Here is a 23,956-nt window from a genome sequence, read left to right on the forward strand (position 1 = left end):
ATGCCTTCCCCATTATACCCTTTTTATAAGCATATACCGGGTGTGAGGCCTGTAATACGAGCAAAAAATTAAAATATAAGATCCTCCTCGTCAAACTGAGCAACATTAGTTCAGCGACTTTAAAAAATAATTGAGTCCTTGAATCTTCCATTTTTCATACAAATTAAGTACTGCTATCAATGTACGCCATCCTAGAACCCAACTGACATCGCCTGTCACGCTACAAACATCAAGCATTTTGCTTTACATTGCTTCTTCGAATAAACTTAAAAGTGTAATAAAAAAAAAAACTATTTTTAAAAGTCGCTAAATTAATGCTGTTCAGTTTGACGAGTATGATCTATGTTTTAATTATTAGCTCATAGTACAGGCCACACCCGGTATATAGTTTACAAAAATCTGCTTCTTAATAAAACTAGCTGCAAGCCAGATTTATTACGATCCGTTCAGTAGTTTTTGCGTGATACAATTAACAAACACACACGGAACAGTCATGATCTTTTGTACTTACAACACCTAAGTAGGTATCTCTGAAAGAGGAAGTAGTTAGGTATATAAAAAGAATCCACTGGAAAATACGATTTTTGAACCGTTTCATCCAGTGAGAATGTTATAAACTTGTAACAAAAATACCATGAAAAACGACAATGTAACCCCAATTTAACCAAGATCGCACAGAAAGTTCTTATTTACGATCCCAACAAAAAATGCAAATGCAACTGTCTCAATTAGCGTTAATACGACTCCGGAGGGCGGTAATGTGTTTAACAGCAATTAAACATCACATTCAATTCCTGCGCAGCCGAGTGAAAAACAAACAGAATCGCGGGGCGCGACGTCACCGCCACGGTAAACAACGCTTCGGATAGTTAATTTATCTTTATTAGATCTTGGGCGAAATTGNTGAATGCTTACTGGATCACGTAAAATGTCACAATGACAGGTTCTATGGCCTAGGAATCAAATTGGTATACGTAAAATTTGTAGTTAAATTTCAATACGATATGACGTCATGACAAGTTTCATCATGATAGATAGCTCCTTGCAACACGTGAATAAGTTAAGTACCCAGCTGAATGACGTCAGCAAAATGATAGGAAGGTTACTGAACTCATTGTATGCTAACTCGTATTTGAGTGGGTATTTTTTTCACTTTATACCTTAGGGAACTGCGCTTTTCCTGGTTTGAAATTTCAAGATACGTGAGCGGTGTCGTATTACTTGTCCTTTTAAGTCTGTATTTAGGGGTTAACCTGTAGAACAACTGAATATAAATAGTAGATTAGTCTAATTTAGTACTGTCTAAAGGGCTTATATCAATACATCCGTCTAAAAACCAGATTTCTTTCTTTTTTTTTTCTTCTAAATGGCATTGTAATTTTATTTTGACAGAAGCAAAGAATATATAATAATACAGAAGTGGCGGGTGGCGCATCTGCAAGATCGATCAAACAATCACAAAAACCAAAAATAGTAGGATAGCAACTTGGGTGATATTTGTAAATATTTCTGTCGGTGTGTTAGAGAATGTCTTGAATTCGTGTGGTAGCAATGGCAATTCTTCACAGAATCCCAGCTCCGTCCTCCCAGCCAAGGGCTTTAATTTCTATCTTTTATTAGTTATAATTTATATCGTATTTTCGGTCGTGGTTCAAACCCCGGCTCGCACCTCTTGAGTTTTTCGAAATTCATGTGCGGGATTACATTTGAAATTTACACCACGAGCTGTGCGGTGAAGAAAAACATCGTGGGAAAACCTGCACAAACCTGCGAAGCAATTCAATGGTGGCGTGTGAATTCCCAATCCGCACTGGGCCCGCGTGGGAACTATGCCCAAGCCCTCTTGTTCTGAGCAGAATTTAAATTCCGGATTTGACTGAATTCCCGTAAGAATTCCCAAAAACTACATCACGGTCTTTATTGATATTATCATAAACCATAGTGGCAAATTTCATGACTAACATCCATCTGATGGATTTTGAGATTTTGTCCCGATCCCGTGGAATATCGGGATAAAATAACCTTTGTTTTATTCTAAATGTCTATTTACATAATAAATTTCATCCAAATCTGTTCAGATTTTAGCGTGACGGAGTAACAAACATACACCCACACATACTCACAAACTTTCACTTTTATAATATACGTAGGATTGAGAGTAGCGACAGTCTATTTAGTTTATCGGTTCATCGGATAAAAAATATGAAATTTGGTGCGGCTGCTTGTTACGCAACATCAATGAAATCCACGGTTTTGGAATCGCCACGGGAAGATTTGCAAGCTTACGGAATTTCTATTAAATTTAACTGTTTACTGCTGCGTGCGAAGTAGCAAGTAAATGCTAGCCTGAATAAAAGAGAAACCACAATACTCAAAAGAGGCCAAACACAAGAAATCATTTAAGAGGCTTGGCTCGGAACACATATCCGCCTTTGTCAAGAAAAGATAAGGAAAAGATAAACTAAAATCTAACAAACAATGTAGTATCGAGCAAAATGGGCATCGCAAAATAACTCACTCAGACGTTTTCCTGTAAACAAATAGATAGCACCGAAGTTGGGACCACGTCATTAATTAACCCCCAAAATCAACAGACCAACAACCCATTTAATAGTTTAATGAAAAATAAACAGCGCGCCAAAGCGAACGTTGGCCAAATGTTTTACCCAATTTATTTGGTCCACTAACCAGATACAGCCAATGTTTTGTTTGCGGCAAACAATATCTGTTGTCCGCGTTACACTCGGACGGGTTTGTATTGAGTTTAGGTATCGGTGAACGGGATTTACGGAGTTGGAAAAACACTGGGATATAAGGGAAGAGGCGCTATTTAGCGACCACTGTATTGTGCTGGCTCGGAGTTTCTTTGCGCGATAGAAGCCGGAATACGGAAATCCGCCGAGAAAATAAAGTCATCGACATAGCGAAGCGTATGCATTTGAAGTGGCATGGACGGCCACATCGGCTCGAAGAACAGATGACCGTTGAAGTAGAAAAGTTCTTAAAAGTGAGGCCTTTATTCAACAGCTGCAACGTCTTCCAGCTGATGATGACGACGATGATAATGGATTGTACTATCGTCGTAGTCTCATCTTCGCAGCTTATTGAGTTAGTTGGGCTGAATACTTCTGCAAATATTTCATCTAAATTTTCTGTTTCAAGCCTTTCCTTGAAATGTGCGTAGAAAAGCATGTTGCCCAAACGTGGAAGATTGACATTGCAACTTGAGCGCGAATCAGCTGGTTACCGAAGCGTCAAGGAAATCCCCTAATCGGCTAGTCAGCTAATCGGCAAAGTCACATCACTATAAACAGGACATTTTCAAATTTTACACGTTCGAGACATACATGGGACTTAGGTAAAAGGATTCGCCCGTCATTTGCATGGCGTGCATGTAATACATGCATTGCTTGCAGAAGAGAAATGATAGCTTGGCAGCTAACTCGCTGTTTATATGCAGCTGCAGTCTGCATGAGCAGTGTATTAGTGTCTCGTAGGTCGATGCAAACATGTCTTGTAAATATTACATTGTTGAAGCTACGTGTTTGCATACAAATTTTGTAGTAACGTTATAAAAAGGTAGTGTACAAAGGATCATCAAATATTGTATTTGTATTAGCGACTCGTCCCGGTTTCGCAGGAAGACAACTTTGAAAAAACGAGTAAAAAAAAAGGTTTTTTATAGAATTTTATTTCGCAGATAATATTTCATGTATTTATTTAGTCGACAATTTGTAGTACTGATTAATATTATATATTAGTTACATACATTTAGTCGTAGATTTTTTATTTCGACTATTATTCTTTCAACGACTATCTTCATGAATGAGACATATTTCGCAGAAATGTTATTCAATGAATTTATTTCTTTTCTCTTTTTTTTTATTCGACTTTATCAAACAGTAGAAATATTTTTAACGAAAACTGCTCGTTTTTTTATATGGTGCGATCAGCACCAACTAAAAGTGGTTAGGTTAGGTTAGAACTGCGACCTCGACATATGTTTTATTAAAAATATTATTAACTAAATAATATGAGGATAAAAATATTTATTCTTATGTATTTTAGAAATGTATGTATTTAAGGAAACCAGTTTTTTATTTTAGTTATTTCTTCTTTTACATTTAATGTAATATTTTGTTATGTTATTTCTTCTTTGTTATACTTATAATTGAATAAAAATATTTTGACTAAGAGCGAAATTCTTTCAGCGCCTCTAAAATTCAAATTCAAAGTTGAGTACCAACTACTCAATCAGAGTCATTGTTCTGTTGCCGGCCTTTGAAGAAAGTATAAGCGCTTTTCTTGAAAGCCCGATGCCATAGTTGTCTGTATTACAGTCACTTGCCACATACGGTATATGGCAAGTGACTGTAATGGTATGTGACATACCTCATTGTCTTTGTCAGCATCCTTGATGTGCTGCGCGATGAACCTAACGCTCTGGAGCGCAGCTGCCACTTCTGGGAGACAAGTGGCGTGGCAGCATGTTTCTCTGATTCAGTCACTGTCACCAAAATTAACTCTATGGTTTATTTCGATATGCAAAGAATTAAAGAAAGAAAAAAAATATTCCCAACACCGACACAAGAATAGTATTAAGTACAAATACACAACATGAAGGAAGTATGTGTCATTGCGGTTGTGAATCGGACTCTGGTTTGATTCTTTGCTGGAGCAGATATTATTATGAAGAATGTTTGGTTTCGAGTCTTGGCTGTTCAATATTATAATGTATGCGGCTTTAATAGCGCTAGGGTCACTATAGTTGTGCTAGGGTCACTATAGTGGTGCTAGGGTGCTTACCAGAAGGCCTTTGGTGAGCGCCAGCGGCGAGCATATCATCTTCAGGGTTGGGAGACTTCCTGTAGTCACCGTTGTCGCTGTTCTTCGCGTCACCGAAAGCATCTGTCAGGCTGTCGCGGCTGAGAAGACAAACTCGAATTAGGACAGCAGACGAAATAGATTAGGTACGTACTAGGGACGTAACGGATAGTTTGGCTGGATTCTGGACGGATATTCGTTGCATCTGTAGAACCTAAGTGCACGAATAATTTGGATTGAAGTAAATTGTTCAGATAGCACAGATTTTTAGGAAGGATACGGAGCTCTCTTGTATTTTTCTCGAAAAATCTATGCCTGTCGGCACGGGGGTGCGGTTACGCGGGGGGCGCCACCATCATGAACACTATGAAAAAGTTTTCCGACAAGATCGAAACTATAGTCGGATCATTCCTGACTTTAAGCATTGTTTCCACCAGAGATGTGCGAGGATGTGTTGCGAGGAATACGTTTTTAGGGTTCCGGAGCCAAAATGGCAAAAACGGAACCCTTATAGTTTTGCCATTTCTGTCTGTCTGTCCGTCCGCGGCTTTGCTCAGGGACCATCAATTCTAGAAAGCTGTTATTTTGCACGGATACTCGTATAATAATATGTATATGTAAACTATGCCGACAAAATGGTAAAATAAAAAAAAAATAAAAAAAAAAATTAAGTTTGGCACCTCACACGCATGTAAAGTGGTGGTGATTTTTTTTCTCATCCAACCGTGTAGTGGGGGTATCGTTGGATAGATCTTTTAAAAAAAACCATTAGGAGTTTGCTAAGAAGATTTTCGATTCATTGATTTTTTTGTGAAATATTCAACTTTTAAAGTGCAAATTTTAATTAAAATCGAAAATTAAGAACTGGTTGTAGCCAATATGTACTACCGCTGTAGGTCTTATATTAAATAATAAATATTCATGGGACACTTGACACCAATTGACCTAGTCCCAAACTAAGCAAAAGCTTGTGTTAACTATGGACACTAGGCAACGGATAAACATACTTATATAGATAAATACGATACTTAAATACATATTAAAAACATCCAAGACCCGTGAAACAAACATTCGTATATATTATACAAATATCTGCCCCGGTCGGGATTCGAACCCGGGACCTTGCTTCGTAGTCAGGTTCTAAACCACTCAGCCATCCGGTCGTCAAAATATAGACGTCTTTATAGATGAACGGTTCAAATATTTGACACATAATGCAACAGTATCGGCTTGCAGCATTGAAATACCTCGATGCATGGAAATGCTGTTAGCGCTATTAATTTTAGATTGAAGCGATGCCTCGTAGACACAGCCCCAATAGATCTCCGAAGCGATGCAAATAAATTCTTCGCAAATATTACAAATGTGAAAATTGTTTCTCTTGGTATGAGTGTTCTATCTTGACTTGCCACAAGCACTTCTCTATAGGATGATACATCCTACGGTCTGATCCATCTTTAAAAAAAAATATAAGCAAACCAGAGAAAAAATAGAGAAAGTAGAGAAATAAATTATTTTATGTGTATGTATTATGCGGAATAATAAATTTCTCTCCTCTCTTCTCTTCTCGCAAAAAATTTTCAGAAAGCACCACCAAAGGTAATCCCAGTTTAGACTTGCAAGATTAATTTATGCAAGTTGTATTACATTGTGAGGTCGTAAAGGGAATAACTTTAAAGTGGTCAATGGAGTGCAACATAAAGCTACTTGCACGATTCCTGCCGCAGGTCTAACCTGCGCTTAGCAAGTTTCTTAACACCTTGACCTATATTGATGAGATTTGACCAAACCATAGTTGACACAGAAAAGTACGTAGGCTTCGTTTTATCCTAATTCCTGAAAGATTCTGTGTTATATATTGCTATAAATAGAAAGATCTTGTTTATTTTTTCTTTGCGTAAAATTGCTGCATGAAATTTGGTTTGAAATGAAGTTTGCTTGCTAAAATTAAAATTGACAGCATTACCGTTAATACCAATGCGCAGCAAATTTCATGGTCCAAAAAACATGGTAAAAAACATGGTAATAATTAGGGCCCGAAATTTTTCGTGCGGCTATTGACGGATAGTAGGGAGAGAACACCGTTTTTCCGAACGCTTCCTCAAACTTTCCGATGATACGCACTTTTTTCAGCGGTCAATGATGAAAAAACTTTGAAATATCGGAAAGTTTAATCCATTTCAATTGCTTTATTGAAATCACTATAATTACGAATACCTTTATATATTTTATAACTTGAGAAAACATCCCTCTGAGACCACTTAACTTTAGGTAGCTTGTTTGCCAACCCTTTGATAAAATAAAAGATAAAATATTATTTAGTATTCCTTCAGTTCTTACCATAGTCAATTTAAAGTATTTTATAATAATATTCCAAGCAAAAGATATATTTACAATTATGTATTAAAGTTACAACATAATTAAAAAAACATCTATTTGTCGATAACAATGATAAAAAGCGATGCTGTCTCCCTCCCTACAATCTGTCAATAGCCGCACGCAAAATTCCGGGCCCTAGTAATATCTCATACAAGAAAAATACCAAGTAATAAAAAATAATTTAGATCATCACCCTCGCTTCCCTTAAGCGAAGGAAGAGCACACCCTCCAGCCAGTTTTTAAACTTGAATAACTAGCCAAGTTACTCAAACCAAAACATCTCTTTCACATCATATGCACTTACCTCATCTCAAGTTCGTTGGTGTATCCATTAGAGACGAAGGTATCGTCATAGTCGGGGAGGGAGTACTTGGTACGTCGCATCATCAGCAGCTTTGGCATGAGCTGGAGGAACAGCTTCTTCATCCAGGGTGACATGGTGTGAGTTGATGGTGACCTGGGAGGACGTTAAGAGTTATGCGGGTAACAGGCACAGATTGATGAAAAATATGCTATGGAATAATGTACCGTCGATATTGTTGCCATTTATAAAGAATAGACAAAATACTTAATCAAAAGCCCCGTTAGCATCTACTCTGTATCTACGGAAGGCGAAAAAACTATATATTTTCTCCGATGCACTTTTTTATCATTTGCTCTTAGTACAAACTTTTAAAGTACGGGCTGTTAGTGGTCACTCAAGACAATAAAACTTGTTGTAGCATGTTTTAGAATGACGTTGAGAGATACATGCGAGGTTGGCCATAGTAAGTTTAGTTTTAAAAATTCTATCGCAGAGTGCACTATTGTGCACTCTATTGAGTTGACCTCGTGAATTGTGTTTATGTATAAGAGAAGGCTTGGGTCTTTATTTTAAAATTTGGCGTTTGAGATCGAGTGTCTTCAAGCGGTTTTCTTCAAAAATGCCAACCGATCTAATGGTACAGCGCCACAAAAATTTGTTTGAAGCAAACTCCTCCCAACCTTTAGGGTCCAATACCTTGGGATTTAATGTGTCTCTTGAGGACGTCTAATTTAAAAGAATCTTGACCCATCAAAACACCTTGTTAAAATTTAAAGATCAGCCATCCACGTCTCCCATACACTGAAATAATTGGGCGCTTCTCCAGTCTAGCGCAATTCGGCGCGACAAATTATTCCAACTAATAGCTTTTATCGCGCGATCTGCGCCGTATATCACGCGTCCTATTATTGTAACGACAAAATAACAATGCGAGCTGTAATTTATGTCGACGCCATTCACAGTTGTGATGCAGTTGCCTGAGCTTAAAATAGCAGTTAGGTTTTGAATTTTGTGATACATTTTAACAGCCTACATACTCGTAATTATTAAATCATCCACACTCATCTCATCCCAGCCTATATACGTCCCACTGCTGGGCACAGGCCTCCTCTCAGAACAAGAGGGCTTGGGCCATAGTTCCCACGCGGGCCCAGTGCGGATTGGGAACTTCACACGCACCATTGAATTGCTTCGCAGGTTTGTGCAGGTTTCCTCACGATGTTTTCCTTCACCGAAAGCTCGTGGTAAATTTCAAATGTAATTCCGCACATGAATTTCGAAAAACTCATAGGTGCGAGCCGGGGTTTGAACCCACGACCCTATGCTTGAGAGGCGATAGGTCAAACCACTAGGCCACCACTGCTTTAGGAGTTTTATACGGACACCATCATGAACAAAAGGGATATCTTCGTTATAAAAGGTAACTCAAAAATTGTTGTTCCGTTCAGCACGCATTGCTTTTATCATCACCATCATCAACATATCAGCCGAAGGCTGTCCACTGTTGGACATAAGTCTTCCCATAGACCTCCAATTGCTTCAGTTGGAAGCGGCCTGCATCCACCGTGAACCCGCGGCTTTAACCAGGTCATTCGGCTATTTCGATCGGGGATATCTTTATGCTCGAAAATATATGAATACGCATTTAAGAGTACAATACAGTCGTGTTCAGATATTTTTAAGTATCTACACATCTCTGATGTTTAGGATGTTACTGTACCTCAAAAAGAATGTCTGAATTCACGCGACCCAATATGATTGAGTATTTTAGAAGCCTAATAAAATTCCACTTGTGTTTAATTTATGTAAGAAGATAAAAACATAAATTATCCATAATTAGAAAGAATAAAGAAAGAAAGAAAGAAGACATTTATTCACTAACACAGAAGACACACATAGATATACAGTAAAATTTACACGAATGAAAATATTAAATACATATACACAATTTTGTGTGTGCCCCGCGAAAGTGAATTACATGAACATATGGCTGATACATTTCTTACCCAGCGTACTGGCATCACAATCCAACAGTTTTCAGTTCAATTGTTCCTTCTATTTATTCTTTGTCTAAGTATTCTCTTTTCAAATACTTAAAATTAAAAAAATACGATGCGTTCAAACTTCGAATCATTTTAAGCACGTGACCCGTGCATCGAGGTCCTTTAAAGCGTAGAGCGGCCATATTTCAAAACTATTGTTCCGTTATCGAAGTGACAATGCAACAATGAGCCAAGATTTATGTTGGCCTTTATTTAGGTCCAGTTTAAGGCCGGCCGTTTTATGAAAACTATTTTTATCAGACGTGTTGCTCCGTAAATTAAAAACGTTGCATATTTATACAAAGCGTGGAAGCGCGGAAGTTATTAAAAAAAAATATGAGGTTTTTGCTCACTTAGGGTTCCGATTGGTTTTATTCAGAGGGTTTAGTAGAGGTAATATTTAAATTATAAAAAAACATCTAAACCAATAAGGAGCAACAGCGTCTTTGTAAATAGCCTAGGTATAGTAGTCCACAGACTATAGTGTCTGCAGGACATTAGGCCTTCTCCAATGATCGCCATTGCGCCCTGTCCTCGGCCTTTCGCAGATCATCACTCCACTTGGCCGAAGGGCGTCCTACACTACGTTTTCCGAGACGCGATATGTAAGGAGAACCTTATACTACCTACCACAGAAAATGATGCCCCAGAAATCAAATTGACTGTTTGTACCTTAAGATAATAGTACTAGCTATTCACATGCAGTTCAAATGAAGGCTTCTGATCAACTTTTTTTTTCTCCATACATAGACGCTCCACCCTAATTCACATGCAGTTCAAATGAAGGCTTCTGATCAACTGTAAAATAAGCCTTAATACGTACGATGCAGTAAAGTTCGTATTCGCATACGAGAGCCATGATAATATAAATCCTTCTATTGTTGGCGCTTTATTGCATGATACCTTTATTCAGTGCCCATGAAATTGGAAATTATCAAGCGTGTAGAATAATAGTGAATTTTGCACTTTGCGTTTTAAAATGTATTTTATATGTCGACGTCTTTGACGATTTAAGAGACGGTTTTTAAATCATCATCATCATCATCCAGCCTATATACGTCCCACTGCTGGGCTGCTGGGTTTTTAAATGAAGGGTACAAAATCGCCCATACCTACACATAATTTTTATAATTTATTTTTTAATCTTAATTTTATGTTTCACGTTTCTAATTTCAATAAGGTACCTACCCTTCCTTTTGGCTACGCCGTAGTCGGGTAAAAATGATTAAGTTCCCATATACAATTTTACCACATTTTTCACTCACCTAGGATTTTTTTCGAGACAGAAACTATCCTATGTCTGTGTTTCTATATCCAGGGCCTTAATCTACTTCCATATCAATTTCATCTTCATTGTTTTAGCGAGTTAGGCGTGAAGAGGTAAGAGACAGATGGCTGTTTGCTTACGTTCGCGCTTCTAAAATGAAGCTAAAGATAAGAATTAAAGTCATTATGTTGACGGATGGTAGTTACAGTCCACCATCTTACTCACTAACCCTGCCACCAAGCAGCAGTATTTACTCTGCTATGTTCCGGCGGTAAGTAAGATAATCAGTAAAGTTATGTCCACGTCCTTTTGGCACTTGTCCCACCGCCGACGAGCAGCGAGAAGCGAGTGTTTTGTATAAACATTTTATCGCTTTTGTCGTGCGAAAAACTTTAAAAATTTTGGATAATTGCTTGCTGTTCTACGCTTCACAGCCTTGGTTATTAGATGTGATAATCACTAAATATTCATTAAACTACTGCTCTATTCCGAAACGTCAATAATTTCATCAATATTAGGTATACTCAGAAATAATTAATGTAGCATAGTTATGCAGCCTCTCCAGTGTCCTATTTCATTATCCATATTTTAGTACCGCCAGAAGTTGTCTGCTGCGTAACTGTCGTTTATTTTGAATAGGGAATTACAGGTCGTACAGTAGCCGCACCCTTTTCTGCCCCCAAATAAACTCTACCTCGGATACCATATAGTTTTCATAATAAATATCGTGCAAGGTGCTGTTTTGTCAACTATTGACTCAAGGCAGACCAAAGAAAGTTACTTTTATTATTTAAATTATCAGGCAGACAGGTAGAAGCAAGTGATAGGTGCCTACCTTCCTTGGTAATTTCTTTGTTGGTCTAGCTGGTTTTTAAATTGATTCACATTAATTACTGGGAGCTTTCAAGTATTACGTAACACACATTACAATTTAGGGGGGGGGTCTTGTAAAACGTTACGATGCGTTACAGTGGCGGGAGGGGGTTTCGACCAACGCGTTACGTCACAGTTTTTTTGTAACAAGTACATACTATAATGTCCTCAAAAGTGTTTTTTTATTTATTGTTAAATATTAATTTTATCATAAGAAGTATTTCGCCAAATTGCAAAACCATTTGTTGGCGAACTAAACACTCATTTTAACAATATTGTGCACAATAGTTACATCATCGCATCATCAGTTGTTGTTCTTGGCCTATAAATGCTCTCATGCTGAGTTGCCAGTGTGACTGTGCCAAAAAATGCCAACTTAATTCGGAAAACGGCTAAAGAAAAGCTAAAAGAATTAAATAGAAATGGTCATTTGGTTGTTACGTAACGTTTAGGAAGGGGGAGGGTGTACAGAAAAATGTTACAGCGCGTTACATGGGGGGAAGGAAGGGGTCAAAACTCTCCGAAAATTGCGTTACGTATTACTTGAACGCCCCAGACTACATGTGCTGGTAGTTTGTTTTTAGTTACATTGTTACATATAACAGCATCAAAACTCTTACCTGAAATGGACATTGAGCACGCACACAGTCATCCACACACTCAGTGACACCAGTACCATGGTAAACAGCAAGTACTTCCCCAACAGTGGGATTGCCAGGGACGTGGGCGGTATGATCTCCGCCAGCAGCAGAAAAAACACCGTCAAGGATACCAAAATCGATACACTTAGGGATACCTAGAAAAAGGGGTGCCTGATGGTACACGTAGTTTGCTTGGAAGAGGCAATTGGCTTGCGTTTTTGATATGCTGAATCTGTTTTGGTTTCAAGCTAAGTAAAGATTAGCCAAAAGGCATACTGCAGGTTGTAACAATTCAATTGTCAAATGATCAATCCACGAAACACACTGCTAGTAATTTCTAAAGAAAATGAAACGAGGTTGAGGTCTCTTGTGGTTTTGGATTAACGAGGTAGGTACTGATTTTAATGGATGTGGACCCCAAATTAGTTTGTGATTTATTTGGTTATTTTAAATTTGTGCATGACTTATTCTTGTTACTGACTGGCTTGGTCTTGTAATAAAGTAACTTGCCAAAAAAAAGTTGGCGCGTAATAGACACATGATAAATTAAGGCATCAACGGTAGCATCAACGTCACCATCCCCCAATACGCAATTAAATGAAGTTAGTAAAATGCGTAGGTTTTTAAACCCACCATGCCACAAGAGAAAAACGTCATCAACCACGTACAAGCCTCTCAGAGTAGACATAATGCGCTTCTGGATGCATAATTCGCAAACCCAAAGAAAACTTGCATCAAAATGAAACAACTTGCATTGTGGCTTCCGCCAAATCTACAATCGAATGACCACAGAAGCACTCATTAGCCCAACAGCTTCCATCCAAAATCCAAAGAGCAAATTACGTTTACCACCAGAACCCTAAATCAGAGAAATAAATTACCTGAAATGTACGTTTAGTATGCAGACAGTGACCCATACACTGAGCGAAACGAGTATCATAGTGAAGAGCAGGTATTTTCCAAGCAGGGGGATCGCCAGGGAGGTTGGCGGGATGATCTCCGCGAGACCCAGGAAGAACACGGTCAGGGACACGAGGATGGAGATGCAGAGCGAGATCTGAGGAGAAGTCCTTTCTGAGTTAAGGTTATGCGGCATAGGACATCATGGCAGCGCATGCTGTAGATACCGACAAAATGTAGTGGTTGGTTGCGTAACCAAGCGTGATCACCATGTGAGACCAGTGATTAATATACGTTGTAATAATGCACTGATGATTCGTATGATGAGTGCCTTGAAACGTGCAAGTGTTCTTTATTTTTAGGAGATCTCAGAAAAGTCCCAAATTTTTAAAGAGGTTGACTTTGGAAAAAGCGACAAGAGATTCGCAAAGTGAATTGAAAATAACTGTCTCAAGAACACATTGAGAAATTTCGCTGTTTATGCCATAGCTCGGTTTGGTGTACATGGTAAGCAGATTAGGCATAACAGATTGATGTGGAGCCAAGTTCGATGCCTGATGCCAAGTTTTATGTTTTCTGATTTTTCTATGTGTTCTAGTCACAGCATATTTACTAAAACTTCGTTATATGTTGGTGTCGTTGATTGGTTTTCTGCTGCCATGATGTCCGAATGAAGCATAGCCCTTTGTTGCTGTTAAGAAATAAAAACATGCCAAATGCGCGAGCCACGCGATTTGTAATGTTCCATATTAACATGTGCCAAATTTTTAAATTTGGTATAATAAATATGTTCTACTGCCGTGACTTTTTTCACGTGACTACAATTTACCCAGCTACGTACCTAGCTGGGAGGTAAAGCTATACTTGATGCTATCAACATTTGGTTTCTTTCTTTCTTTCATAAATGCCTTCTGAAAATCGAAACGACACCTTACACCATATAGAAGACGATAAAACAAATTCATCTCTATTACACTTATGTGTTCAGGAGATTATTTTCCATCAGGTGAGCCGCATACTTGTTTTCCTCTAACTAAAAAAAACTTGAACTAGAAACATGCAGTTTGCACTTTTGAGGGCACCATTCAAAAAGCAGTTCATGGGAATACTAAAATAAAAGTTACCACGATTACATACTAATGACACTTAACACACAGACAATCTAACTAATTCGGGTTTTGTTCCGTGTACCTTGATTTTAGAGGAGCTCGATATTTTGGCATATTTGCATTTCAGTCGTCTCGTGATCATGGCGCATGCAACTGAGCCAAAATATCGGAGTTCTCTAAAATCAAGGTACGCAGAACAAATCATAAAATTAGTAATGACCGCGATAGTCTAAAACATTGAATTTAACTAATGAATCAAAAAAGACTACGTTATGCTAGCTCAACATTCCATTATTCTATGTTGAATTTTTAGAGCACTCAACTTTTAAAGATGTAGTTGCGCTAAAAACGGAACATAGAACCTTAATAAGCTAAGCTAACGAATGGATAGCAGCAAATGAGGAAATGGATATAGTAGGTAATGGATTGAGGATGGAAAAACATGCCCCTACTTGGGTCTACACAGCAAAACGACACACAAACATTGTAGAAAACATCTTATCAAAATTTTGATGCAATGTTGTCTTTTTGTAAACCAAGTAATAAATTAAAATGTACATGCTAGCTCCAGGTATACATTTGAAAACTTTGAACGTGTGTTCATTGTTCTTTTAGCTATTAGGTACAGTCGGTTTCCTAACTTATGCATCCACTTTTTCATACTAATTATATAGAAAAGTGGATACCTATGTTAGGGCACTGACTGTACTTAATCGTGCAAGTTGTATGTGATTTATTATTTTAACTCAAGAACACTGCATTCATGAATTTTGAAATTAAAGTATACCTAAATTAAGCAAGAAAATGCAATATTTTAACTGTCAATATTGTCGTCTTATCTGAAATCATGCACTATAGAATCATTCCAAAATTCAAAAACTTTCAAAAGCCATATGTAGACTCAAAATAAGCTTTTTGGACTGCATTGGTTTAAAAGCTTAAAATGATCCAGATGATGCAAAATTGAATACTTATGATCTTTTAAAAGGTGATCTAATGCTAAATCACGATCAACTACGGCACTAGGTCCTTAAGTATCTTGTTTCGTCTCTCTTTCCCTTAGAATCTCTTATGTCTAGAAACTATTGTAACAAACTCTCGAATATCTACAAGACTGCCCTAAACACTAATATCCAAAACAAAATAGGAGCCACGTGAGTTTCATTCATAAAACTACAAAGAATACCGAAAATACAAACTGAGATATGGATGCACAGAAAAACCATTCCTACTTTGCTACTTAAGCAGCAGCACTAGCGACATCTATGTGGCGTCGACAGACGTCACACTCTTTCGGAACCAACCGCTCACCCAGACAAGAGATGTCGCTACTAAGCAATCAAAATAAATTATGATTGGTTTTTTGGATATGTATGCATAGGAAAAATTCGTATCTAGATTCCTGTCCAGCAGTGGTGTAGGGGTTATAGCATGCAGCACGGAATGCTGAGGACCTGGGTTCGATTCCCAGTGCTGGTCTCTTTTTCTGGTTTTTCTGTGCATTCATGTCTCAGTTTGTATTTTCGATATGGTTTCACGGGATACCCGTAAAAGTAACAAATTTGGAGTTGAAATAAAAATACAAAAAGACTCCAAAAAACCAATCATACAAAGAATACAATATAACACATTACAAATACTTTTCATTCGATTAAATGTGTTCATAAAAACGTGTATTTTTGATTTCATTTCACCGATGAAATTCAAGTGGCCCTTATTTTCTCTTCATCATCATCATCATCATCATCATCATCATCACTTATAACGAAGGTTCATAAAATGCGAGCAAAATTCATTGAAATGCTAGATTTGTTATAATTGTCTTACGTCAATTCAATCGATTTTACTCGCTTTTACGATTCCAACACGGGATGGTAAGAACAGTTAAAACATATACGTCTGACTCATGATTTACCTTTTCACCAGAATCTGAAGGCAGATAGAATACTAAAACAGTGAGGAACGTCAGCCCCACGCAAGGAATGATAAGGTTCACCGTGTAAAACAGAGTCTTTCGGCGCATCGTCAGTTTGAACGTTATATCTGGAACAAAGAAATTTTTATCGGTTTTGTCTGTGACTACCTCTATCAAGAATTCGTTTATTGCTATCCCACGGGAACGATGCGATTTTTCGGAATAAAACAGTCCGTTGTCCTCACAAGGATCTATCAAACATGCCAGGATATCAAACTACCTGGTATCCATACCTTCGGTTCCTTATACTTAAATTATTTCAGCAGACTAACCGGGAAAAATTAACAGACAGACAGACACTTAGACAGACAGACAGATAGACCGAGAGAATTGCTTTCGTATAATAAGTATTAAACAAGGACATGGCCAAGTATAATACAGCTTACCTACCCATTATTTTCGCCGAAAATATATTGAAAACGCGCCATTTCATGAACTGGCTAAGGGACATCAGCCATATCGTTCAAAACTCACCGTTGAACGATTTGCCTATATTGTGACGTTTAGGAAAGAAAGAAAGAAAGAAAGAAAAAGTTTATTCGGCAAACTTGTAGGTAGCATACATCAGGACATATTATAACTTAATGTTTAATTAAGGTCAACTTAAAGCTAGCCGAAAGGGCTGGCAGCTCAGCAATGGTGAGGTACGGAACCACAGCGCTATTTTCAGCTGCATCCAAAAAAAGAGAAAAATAAAAAGAAAAAAAAAAAAAAAAAAAAAAAGAAAAGAAAAAAGAAAAAGAAAAGAAAAGAAAAAAATCCTAGGCATACTTATCATAAAATGAAACGCCGCCTTTTCATGATTTGGCCAGTTTAGGCAGATCATGAAATTCCTAGGCATATCATGAAACGCCGCCATATCGGTTTCGGCACGTTGTGGTCACAATTCATACTAACCAACCACGCTTCGATCGTCGTACCTAAATTTTTATTTTTTTCGGCATTTCACGATGTGCCCGTATAGGGCTAGGAATATCGAAGAATGCGTTGCTCAAATCGATCTGTCGTTTTGTTTCTCAGGCACATGATATGCCTGGGCAACTTTTAGGCATATCATGAAATGGCGCCATTTCACAATATGCCTAAGAATTTCGTGATTTCGGATTTCGGCCGCTGACATAATAGACAGCGTTCGCGCAGCGCTATCGAAGCGTAACGTCACAATTTCAGCTTAGACAAAAATGCTTTCGTATGTCCTGCAGATGACTGGCTTTTCTCTTCCAGAGAATGAGAATGATGATGCAATTTTCCTACCGTCAGAATCTAAAGAGAGTGCTTTCTCTCTAGATGGCGTTTAAAATCTCCACCATGTATCTGTGGGGCAGAGGGAGAGGCAACAATAAAGAGACCTCTCTCCAGGCAGGTCTAATGCCTCGGGACTGAATTCCGACGAATGTTTGTCGGAACTTGTATAATGTGCGTCCGAGTTATGAATCTTCGGTAGCGTGATGTGATTTTGGAGTTTCTGTATTTGCTCTCTAGATGACGCTAGGGTTACTACATACTCGTATCTGTATCTATACCCGAGAATGGTTCCTTGGGGCAGCAAGGGTAGTACTCCTCGTTCCTGGTAGCCGGCACTTCCAGGATGTCCCACTCGACAGAGAGGTAGAACTCGCTGAGGTCAATGCCCACGTGGACGAGGCTGCTGCCTTGCTGCTGGTCCATGTGTTTTAGATCTACCTGTACATGAAGAAGAATAGTACATTGTCTCTTAAGGGCGGTAAATAAGGAATTACGAACGAAGTCTTATTAGCAATCCCGAAGTCGAAGACTGAGGGCTTTAATGAGTCGATGTTTCGTAATTCTTAGTACCGCCCGTGCGACATACAATGTTTTTCATCACATTGCGAGTAAAATTGTATATTTGTAAAAGAAAAACTAATAATTTTTCAAAAATTGCCGATACCGCTAACTGCTCTCTTGGCAGCGCCAGCTAAACTGCCGCCCTCCCCCTCCGCAAGTAACAAACTCATTAACCAGACCTTGGGCTTCATTGACATGAAAATTAGTACGGGCAATGACCATTTACCGACCACGGGTTTCATGAGAAGCTCATTAAGGTCCAGGGTTTTATTTGGGGTGTTGCAACCAAGGTAGCCTGCATGTTACGACACTTTACGAGCAAGTGTGATGAAAAAGCATTTTACACTACGAATTTTTACATAAAAATAAAACCGCATAAAGTTAACTAATTCCTAGCTTTAGCTAAAATGCAAAATTATTGTGTAAGACTGTTTGTTTCTAAATAAATAAATTAAAAAACAAAAAAAGTTTCTTGCGGCGTTTTCTGGCAACTTTTTATAAAGCAAAATTAGATTGCTTTGATTATGAACTCTGATGAGTTCGTAACGCTGATGTAGTGTGGTAACAGCGATAGTTGGGTTTGTGCGATGTGTGTGTGTGTGTTCTTTCAGTGTAGAGGCGAAGGAGCTGCATAAACACACATTTGATGCATAGACGTACTTAGCTATCATAAGGTCGCGGGTGAGCAAATTATTTTTTTATAGTTCATTGATATCCTCCGCAAAGTAATGCCTGATTCAATAAATTAATTTGTCGCTCCCAGTTCATATTTGAACGTTTGTATAAAATTGGCAGATGGCACGGCAAGGCAAAACTAGGTACAAAAGTATAAAGACACCTTTGACCCTACGACTTTGACCTGAATTATAACCTAACCATCTTCGAGCTAATAAATTATTTCCTTCTTTCTCTTTCTTCCTTTCTTTCTTTCTCCCTTTATACCTGGGCACCGCTGTACGTCCAGGAGCCAAACTTCATGAAGCAGGTCTGCTCATCAAAGGGGAAGTACTCCACATTGATCTCGCACGAGGACTTGTAGATCGCCGGTGGCTTCCAGTTCACCTCGCCCGTGTATTTCAGGGTTGCCTTTGTCATTAGGGTCACCTGAAAGAAGCATAAGTGAGATTATTTATTTTTGTCTCACCTTCAAAATCGTGACTAGTTCAAACATTTACTTAAGGCCAGTACCCTTAGTGTAAGTTTTCGGTTACAAAATACGTAACTCGATCTAGCGGAACGTTCGCGATGTTCGTGTTTTCCATACAAATTGAGATTTTAACGCGGAACGCGATCGAGACGTATTTTGTAACCGAAACCTTACACTAAAGGTACAGTATTCAGTTCTCTTAATTGGACGTAATAAGCATTATGTGGCTTTACTTGTGTTTCAATCATGACATGTCTCCATTAAATTCTAAACGGTCCAAATTATTAAACATGTACTCGTATAGAGATCAAGTTATTTAGTTACAGCGCCACCTATGAGAGTAGGCGAAAACTATAATGAAAAAAATTATAAAACTAACTCCTACCTAAACAAATAAGTATAATATACTTATTTGTTTAGGTAGGAGTTAGGTTAAGATTAATAACATATTATGTATGTAATCTTACTAATAAACCGCTGAACCGATTTAGATTAAATTCGATATACAGATAGTTTGAGTCCCAGGAAAGGACATAGGATAGCTTTTATCTCGGGAAATGGCATAATTCCCGCGGACTACGCGGACGGAGTCGCCGGTAACGGCTAGTCTAAACAGTGCCGAGAAAATTCTGCGTTTACTTATTCTAAAATCTTACAACTATTAAACGATACATAACGGTAGTGTATACTGTGTGTAGCGCAGCTCACACTACGACAAAAAGTGCACAGTAAAGATAGAGTATGGCCTATTATAGTAGAACTTACTTCATAGTTGCCATCCCAGTTGTTGTACAGCACAATGTCCGGGAGCCAGATGTGTTCGGACGGGACGTATAGCATCTCCACGCCACCGTAGTCGTCAGGGTTCCACTGCAGCTTGTAGTCGAACCATTTCTGGAACACAATAGCAAATACTATTGGAATCAAGCGTTGAATTATAAAACCGTTTTGCTTTGCTTCTCCGCTGCAAAACGGAATGCAAACTTTTGAACACTTTCAATAGTTTTCATCCAAAAAATCATAATCTAAATCTAAGGGATACTTCCCGTTGACATTGAATTATGAAAGTTGGCAAAAAGTAGATAAGGTCTCACAACACAAATAAATAATCAGTGCGCACATCTGATTCACGCTTGGCCTTTTTTAGGGTTCCGGAGCCAAAATGGCAAAAACGGAACCCTTATAAGTTTCGCCATGTCTGTCTGTCTGTCCTGTCCGTACGCGGCTTTGCTCAGGGACTATCAATGCTAGAAGCTGTAATTTTGCACAGATATATAAGTAAATTATGCCGACAAAATGGTACAATTAAAAATAAAAAAAATTTTTTTTTAGGGATAGACGTAAAGTGGGGGTGAGCCTCGTCCAAACCTATAATTATGGGGTAATAGCACGTTTTTTTGCAAGGATTGCCACAACGATTTATCGATTTCAGTGATCTGTTGCGAATATTCCTTTAGTGCAAATTTTCATCAAATCGAGCGTCTCTAAAAATCTAAACGCTGGTCGAAAAATTTATCAGGATGGTAGTAAGTATATCAAACTTTCAAGGAAAACTATAGCGGCCAAGTTTGCTTGAGAATAATTAGTAGTTTATGAGTAAATAGCAGCCTAAGGTATAAAATATACCTAAACTTGGAAGATTCCGTATAAAATACGAAATCCTTAAAAAAATAATACTTAATTTTTTCGTAATGGCTACGGAACCCTATTTTGGGCGTGTCCGACACGCTCTTGGCCGTTTTTATTTAATGATGTAATATACATATATAATCGCAAACGGAAAAGTATAAGTATCCTGTACCACTACCATGAGTTTACAGTGACCGTACTCCGTAGCGACGGCGTAAATTATTTTATTATTTGTATGGAGAATTGTACAGCGCCTCTACAAATAATTTACGCCGTCGCTATTGAGTAAGGTCACTGTAAACTCATGGTAGTGGTACTGATAGTAAGTAAACAATGAACTAAAATAATTTCCTTGCTCACCCGCGACCTTAAGGAAAGGAAATTCTTAAGGAAGGGAATTTCTTTAAGGTCGCGGGTGAGCAAGGAAATTATTTTAGTTCATTGATATGGACCTCCGCAAAGTAACGCCTGATTCAATAAATTAGTAAGTAAACAACCCAACCCAATGAGGTCCGCGACACCCGATGTGTCATGACGAGTGACCAGGTGCCCCAAGGTACCCCGTCCCGTCCCCGAAATTAGCAAAATTAAATACGAGTTAAACAAAGCTCTCGTATTTTACCCGACTGCCCGAAGGAGGGTTATGTTTTTCGAGCATATGTATGTATGTATGTGGGTATGTAAGTCCATTTCTTTGGTCCTCGCTCCAGCCTAAACGGCTAGACGAATTTTAACATATGAGGTATCATTGGATTCGTCATAACTCTCGGAGTGACATAGGCTAAATAATATTTCAATATGGCGTCTTCGAAAAAAATAAATATGGCGGAGGTATAAAAATATATTTTGTAAACGCAGCTATTTCATGATTCGGTCAGTTTAGGCAGATCATGAAACGCGCCATGATGAAATGGCGGCATTTCATGATATGCCTTGGGATTTTGTGATCTGGCGGATTTTGCGATCGGCCGCCGACATGGTAACCCTCAGTCACGTTTAGTCAAAGGCATGATATACGCACCTGTTCTACCCAAAGGTTGGTGGTCATGACCTGGTTCTTCAGATTGACCTCCATAAGCTGCGACAGCTTCAGGCCGAGCCGGACGGTCAGGATGTCCGACACATTGGTGACAGGCCTGATGAGCCGGTTGTAGTTGCTGAGCAGGTCATCGTAAAGACGCTTCACGTCAGGGTTTGCTTCCAGGAGTTTCACGCCTGCAATCAAATTATTCACCGACTTCAGGAATGGAACAGGTTCTATGTACCAATGTTTGTATTTTTATTTATGTATGTTCACCGATTACTCAGTCAATTGTGGATCGATTTTCAAAATTCTTTTTTTATTCGAAAGAGTATTCTTCTGAGATGGTCCTATTGTCACCAAGTTTAGATCTGATGATGGGATCCTAGGGAAATCGAGGGCAAACCTCAAATTTTGTAGGGGTTTTCGGGGATGAGAAATCGATCTAGCTTGGTCTTATCTTTGGAAAAACGCTTACTATCGAGTTTTAGCCCGAGCAAAGCTCGGTCGCCCAGGTACTACTTTTTAAACCGGAAAATTGCATAGTTCCCGCGGGATAGCGAAAAACGAACTCTACACGTAGGTACAAAGTCGCAGGAAACATCTAGTAGGCTTATAATACAAGGCGACTGGTAACGACTGGCCTGTTCGCGAAGAATTGATAAAATCAAGGGGTTCTTAAAGCATTGTTCTTTGTAACTGTTTTGATATTCCACACTTTAGTTTGTTGTCATTCAACCCAGCCTAAATACGTCCCACTGCTGGGCACAGGCCTCCTCTCAGAATGAGAGAGCTAGGATCGTAGTTCCCACGCGGGCCCAGTGTGGATTGGGAACTTCACACATACCATTAAATTACTTCACAGGTGTGTGCAGGTTTCCTCACGATGTTTTCTTTCGCCGTAAAGCTCGTGGTAGATTTCAAATGTAATTTCGCTCATGAATTTCAAAAAACTCAGAGGTGCGGGCCGGGGTTTGAACCCACGATCCTCTGCTTGAGAGGCGATAGGTCAAACCACTAAGCCAATAGTAACAGTTCAATAGCAACTAATACCCAAAACAAATAATAAATATTACTAAAATATTTTTTTAATTAATTAAATGACGTCCCTATAAATCCGGGTTTACTCGTAGTCCCAAGTTATAGCCGTGAATACAGAAAAAGCTACCATGTCACTTTCAAATTCAATCTGTCACTATCAGTATTACCTCATCAGAAAGTTTATTTCATTAATTTACAAACTTCAAAAATGTACTCACCGAAGCTGCTTCTTGCCAAAGCGAGGAAACACAACAATATTTCGATCTTCATTTTGTTATCGTTTTATTTTTACTGAAACATGTTTACAGGTTCAGGAGACGCCTGCGTGTAAATACGCATGCGTGATCAATAGGGGATTAAATCCCGCATAGCTCGCCCGCAGCGCCACTGTCGCTATTCCAGAGGTTTATTTTTTTAAAGTATAAAAAAAACATTGCAATTTTTATGCTCTCAAAATTCAACCCTAGTCTAAAATTAAAAGGATTTCAACCCTGGCGACAACGCCCTCTTGTGGGTGTCGACGTTATTCAAAAGGCAGTGGCAGTAGAACGCTCAAAAATATTATATTAGGTAGCGGTTGGTAGCATAAAAACTCGACTGCCTTAAAAAAACTTTAAATATAACAAATACCTAATTAAAAAGGAAAACAAATCTAAAACGCTGTTAAGTAACCTATAACACTGGATATTTATACATAGATCGGCGCTTGAAGCGTACTATATAATTTTATCTACCTAAGAATACCTAAAAGTTATCTGTAACGTCTAAAAATTTCCACGGAATCCTCTAAACGTGAATCCGACTAGCACTTGAGAGGTTTTTTTAAGAAAGGCATGTTGGTCTTTGATTGTTAGCGACACCCGGTGACTAATAGCGGAACTAAAACTAACGACATGCGGTTTAGCTAGCCCTTGCACCCAATGCTACGTACGTAGTTTCCTTAAAAATATAGATGGCGCTATATGCGCGAAACTTAATTTATACTTCGCGTTTATAAA

The 23,956-nt window shown here is 38.4% G+C and overlaps 1 protein-coding gene across 3 annotated transcripts in view; it reads right to left on the reverse strand.

Moving 5' to 3' along the window:
* Positions 1-23,956, reverse strand: part of nAChRbeta2 (nicotinic acetylcholine receptor beta2) — a 122,039-nt gene that overhangs the window by 87,876 nt on the left and 10,207 nt on the right. Inside the window, exons 1-9 of one of the 3 annotated variants that reach the window (XM_074104180.1) lie at positions 23,177-23,284; positions 21,918-22,111; positions 20,033-20,161; positions 19,063-19,224; positions 17,838-17,997; positions 16,255-16,382; positions 13,212-13,387; positions 7,508-7,660; positions 4,807-4,925 (exon numbers count right to left, since the gene is read on the reverse strand). In XM_074104180.1, the coding sequence (XP_073960281.1) occupies positions 4,807-4,925; positions 7,508-7,660; positions 13,212-13,387; positions 16,255-16,382; positions 17,838-17,997; positions 19,063-19,224; positions 20,033-20,161; positions 21,918-22,111; positions 23,177-23,228 (1,273 nt within the window). In that variant the 5' untranslated portion in view covers positions 23,229-23,284. Of the gene's footprint in view, positions 1-4,806; positions 4,926-7,507; positions 7,661-13,207; positions 13,388-16,254; positions 16,383-17,837; positions 17,998-19,062; positions 19,225-20,032; positions 20,162-21,917; positions 22,112-23,176; positions 23,285-23,956 lie in introns of those variants that run through there. The other 2 variants (XM_074104182.1, XM_074104181.1) reach the window with 2 other exon arrangements.

This window comes from Choristoneura fumiferana, chromosome 21 (assembly GCF_025370935.1).
Source record: "Choristoneura fumiferana chromosome 21, NRCan_CFum_1, whole genome shotgun sequence".
Taxonomy (NCBI): domain Eukaryota; kingdom Metazoa; phylum Arthropoda; class Insecta; order Lepidoptera; family Tortricidae; genus Choristoneura; species Choristoneura fumiferana.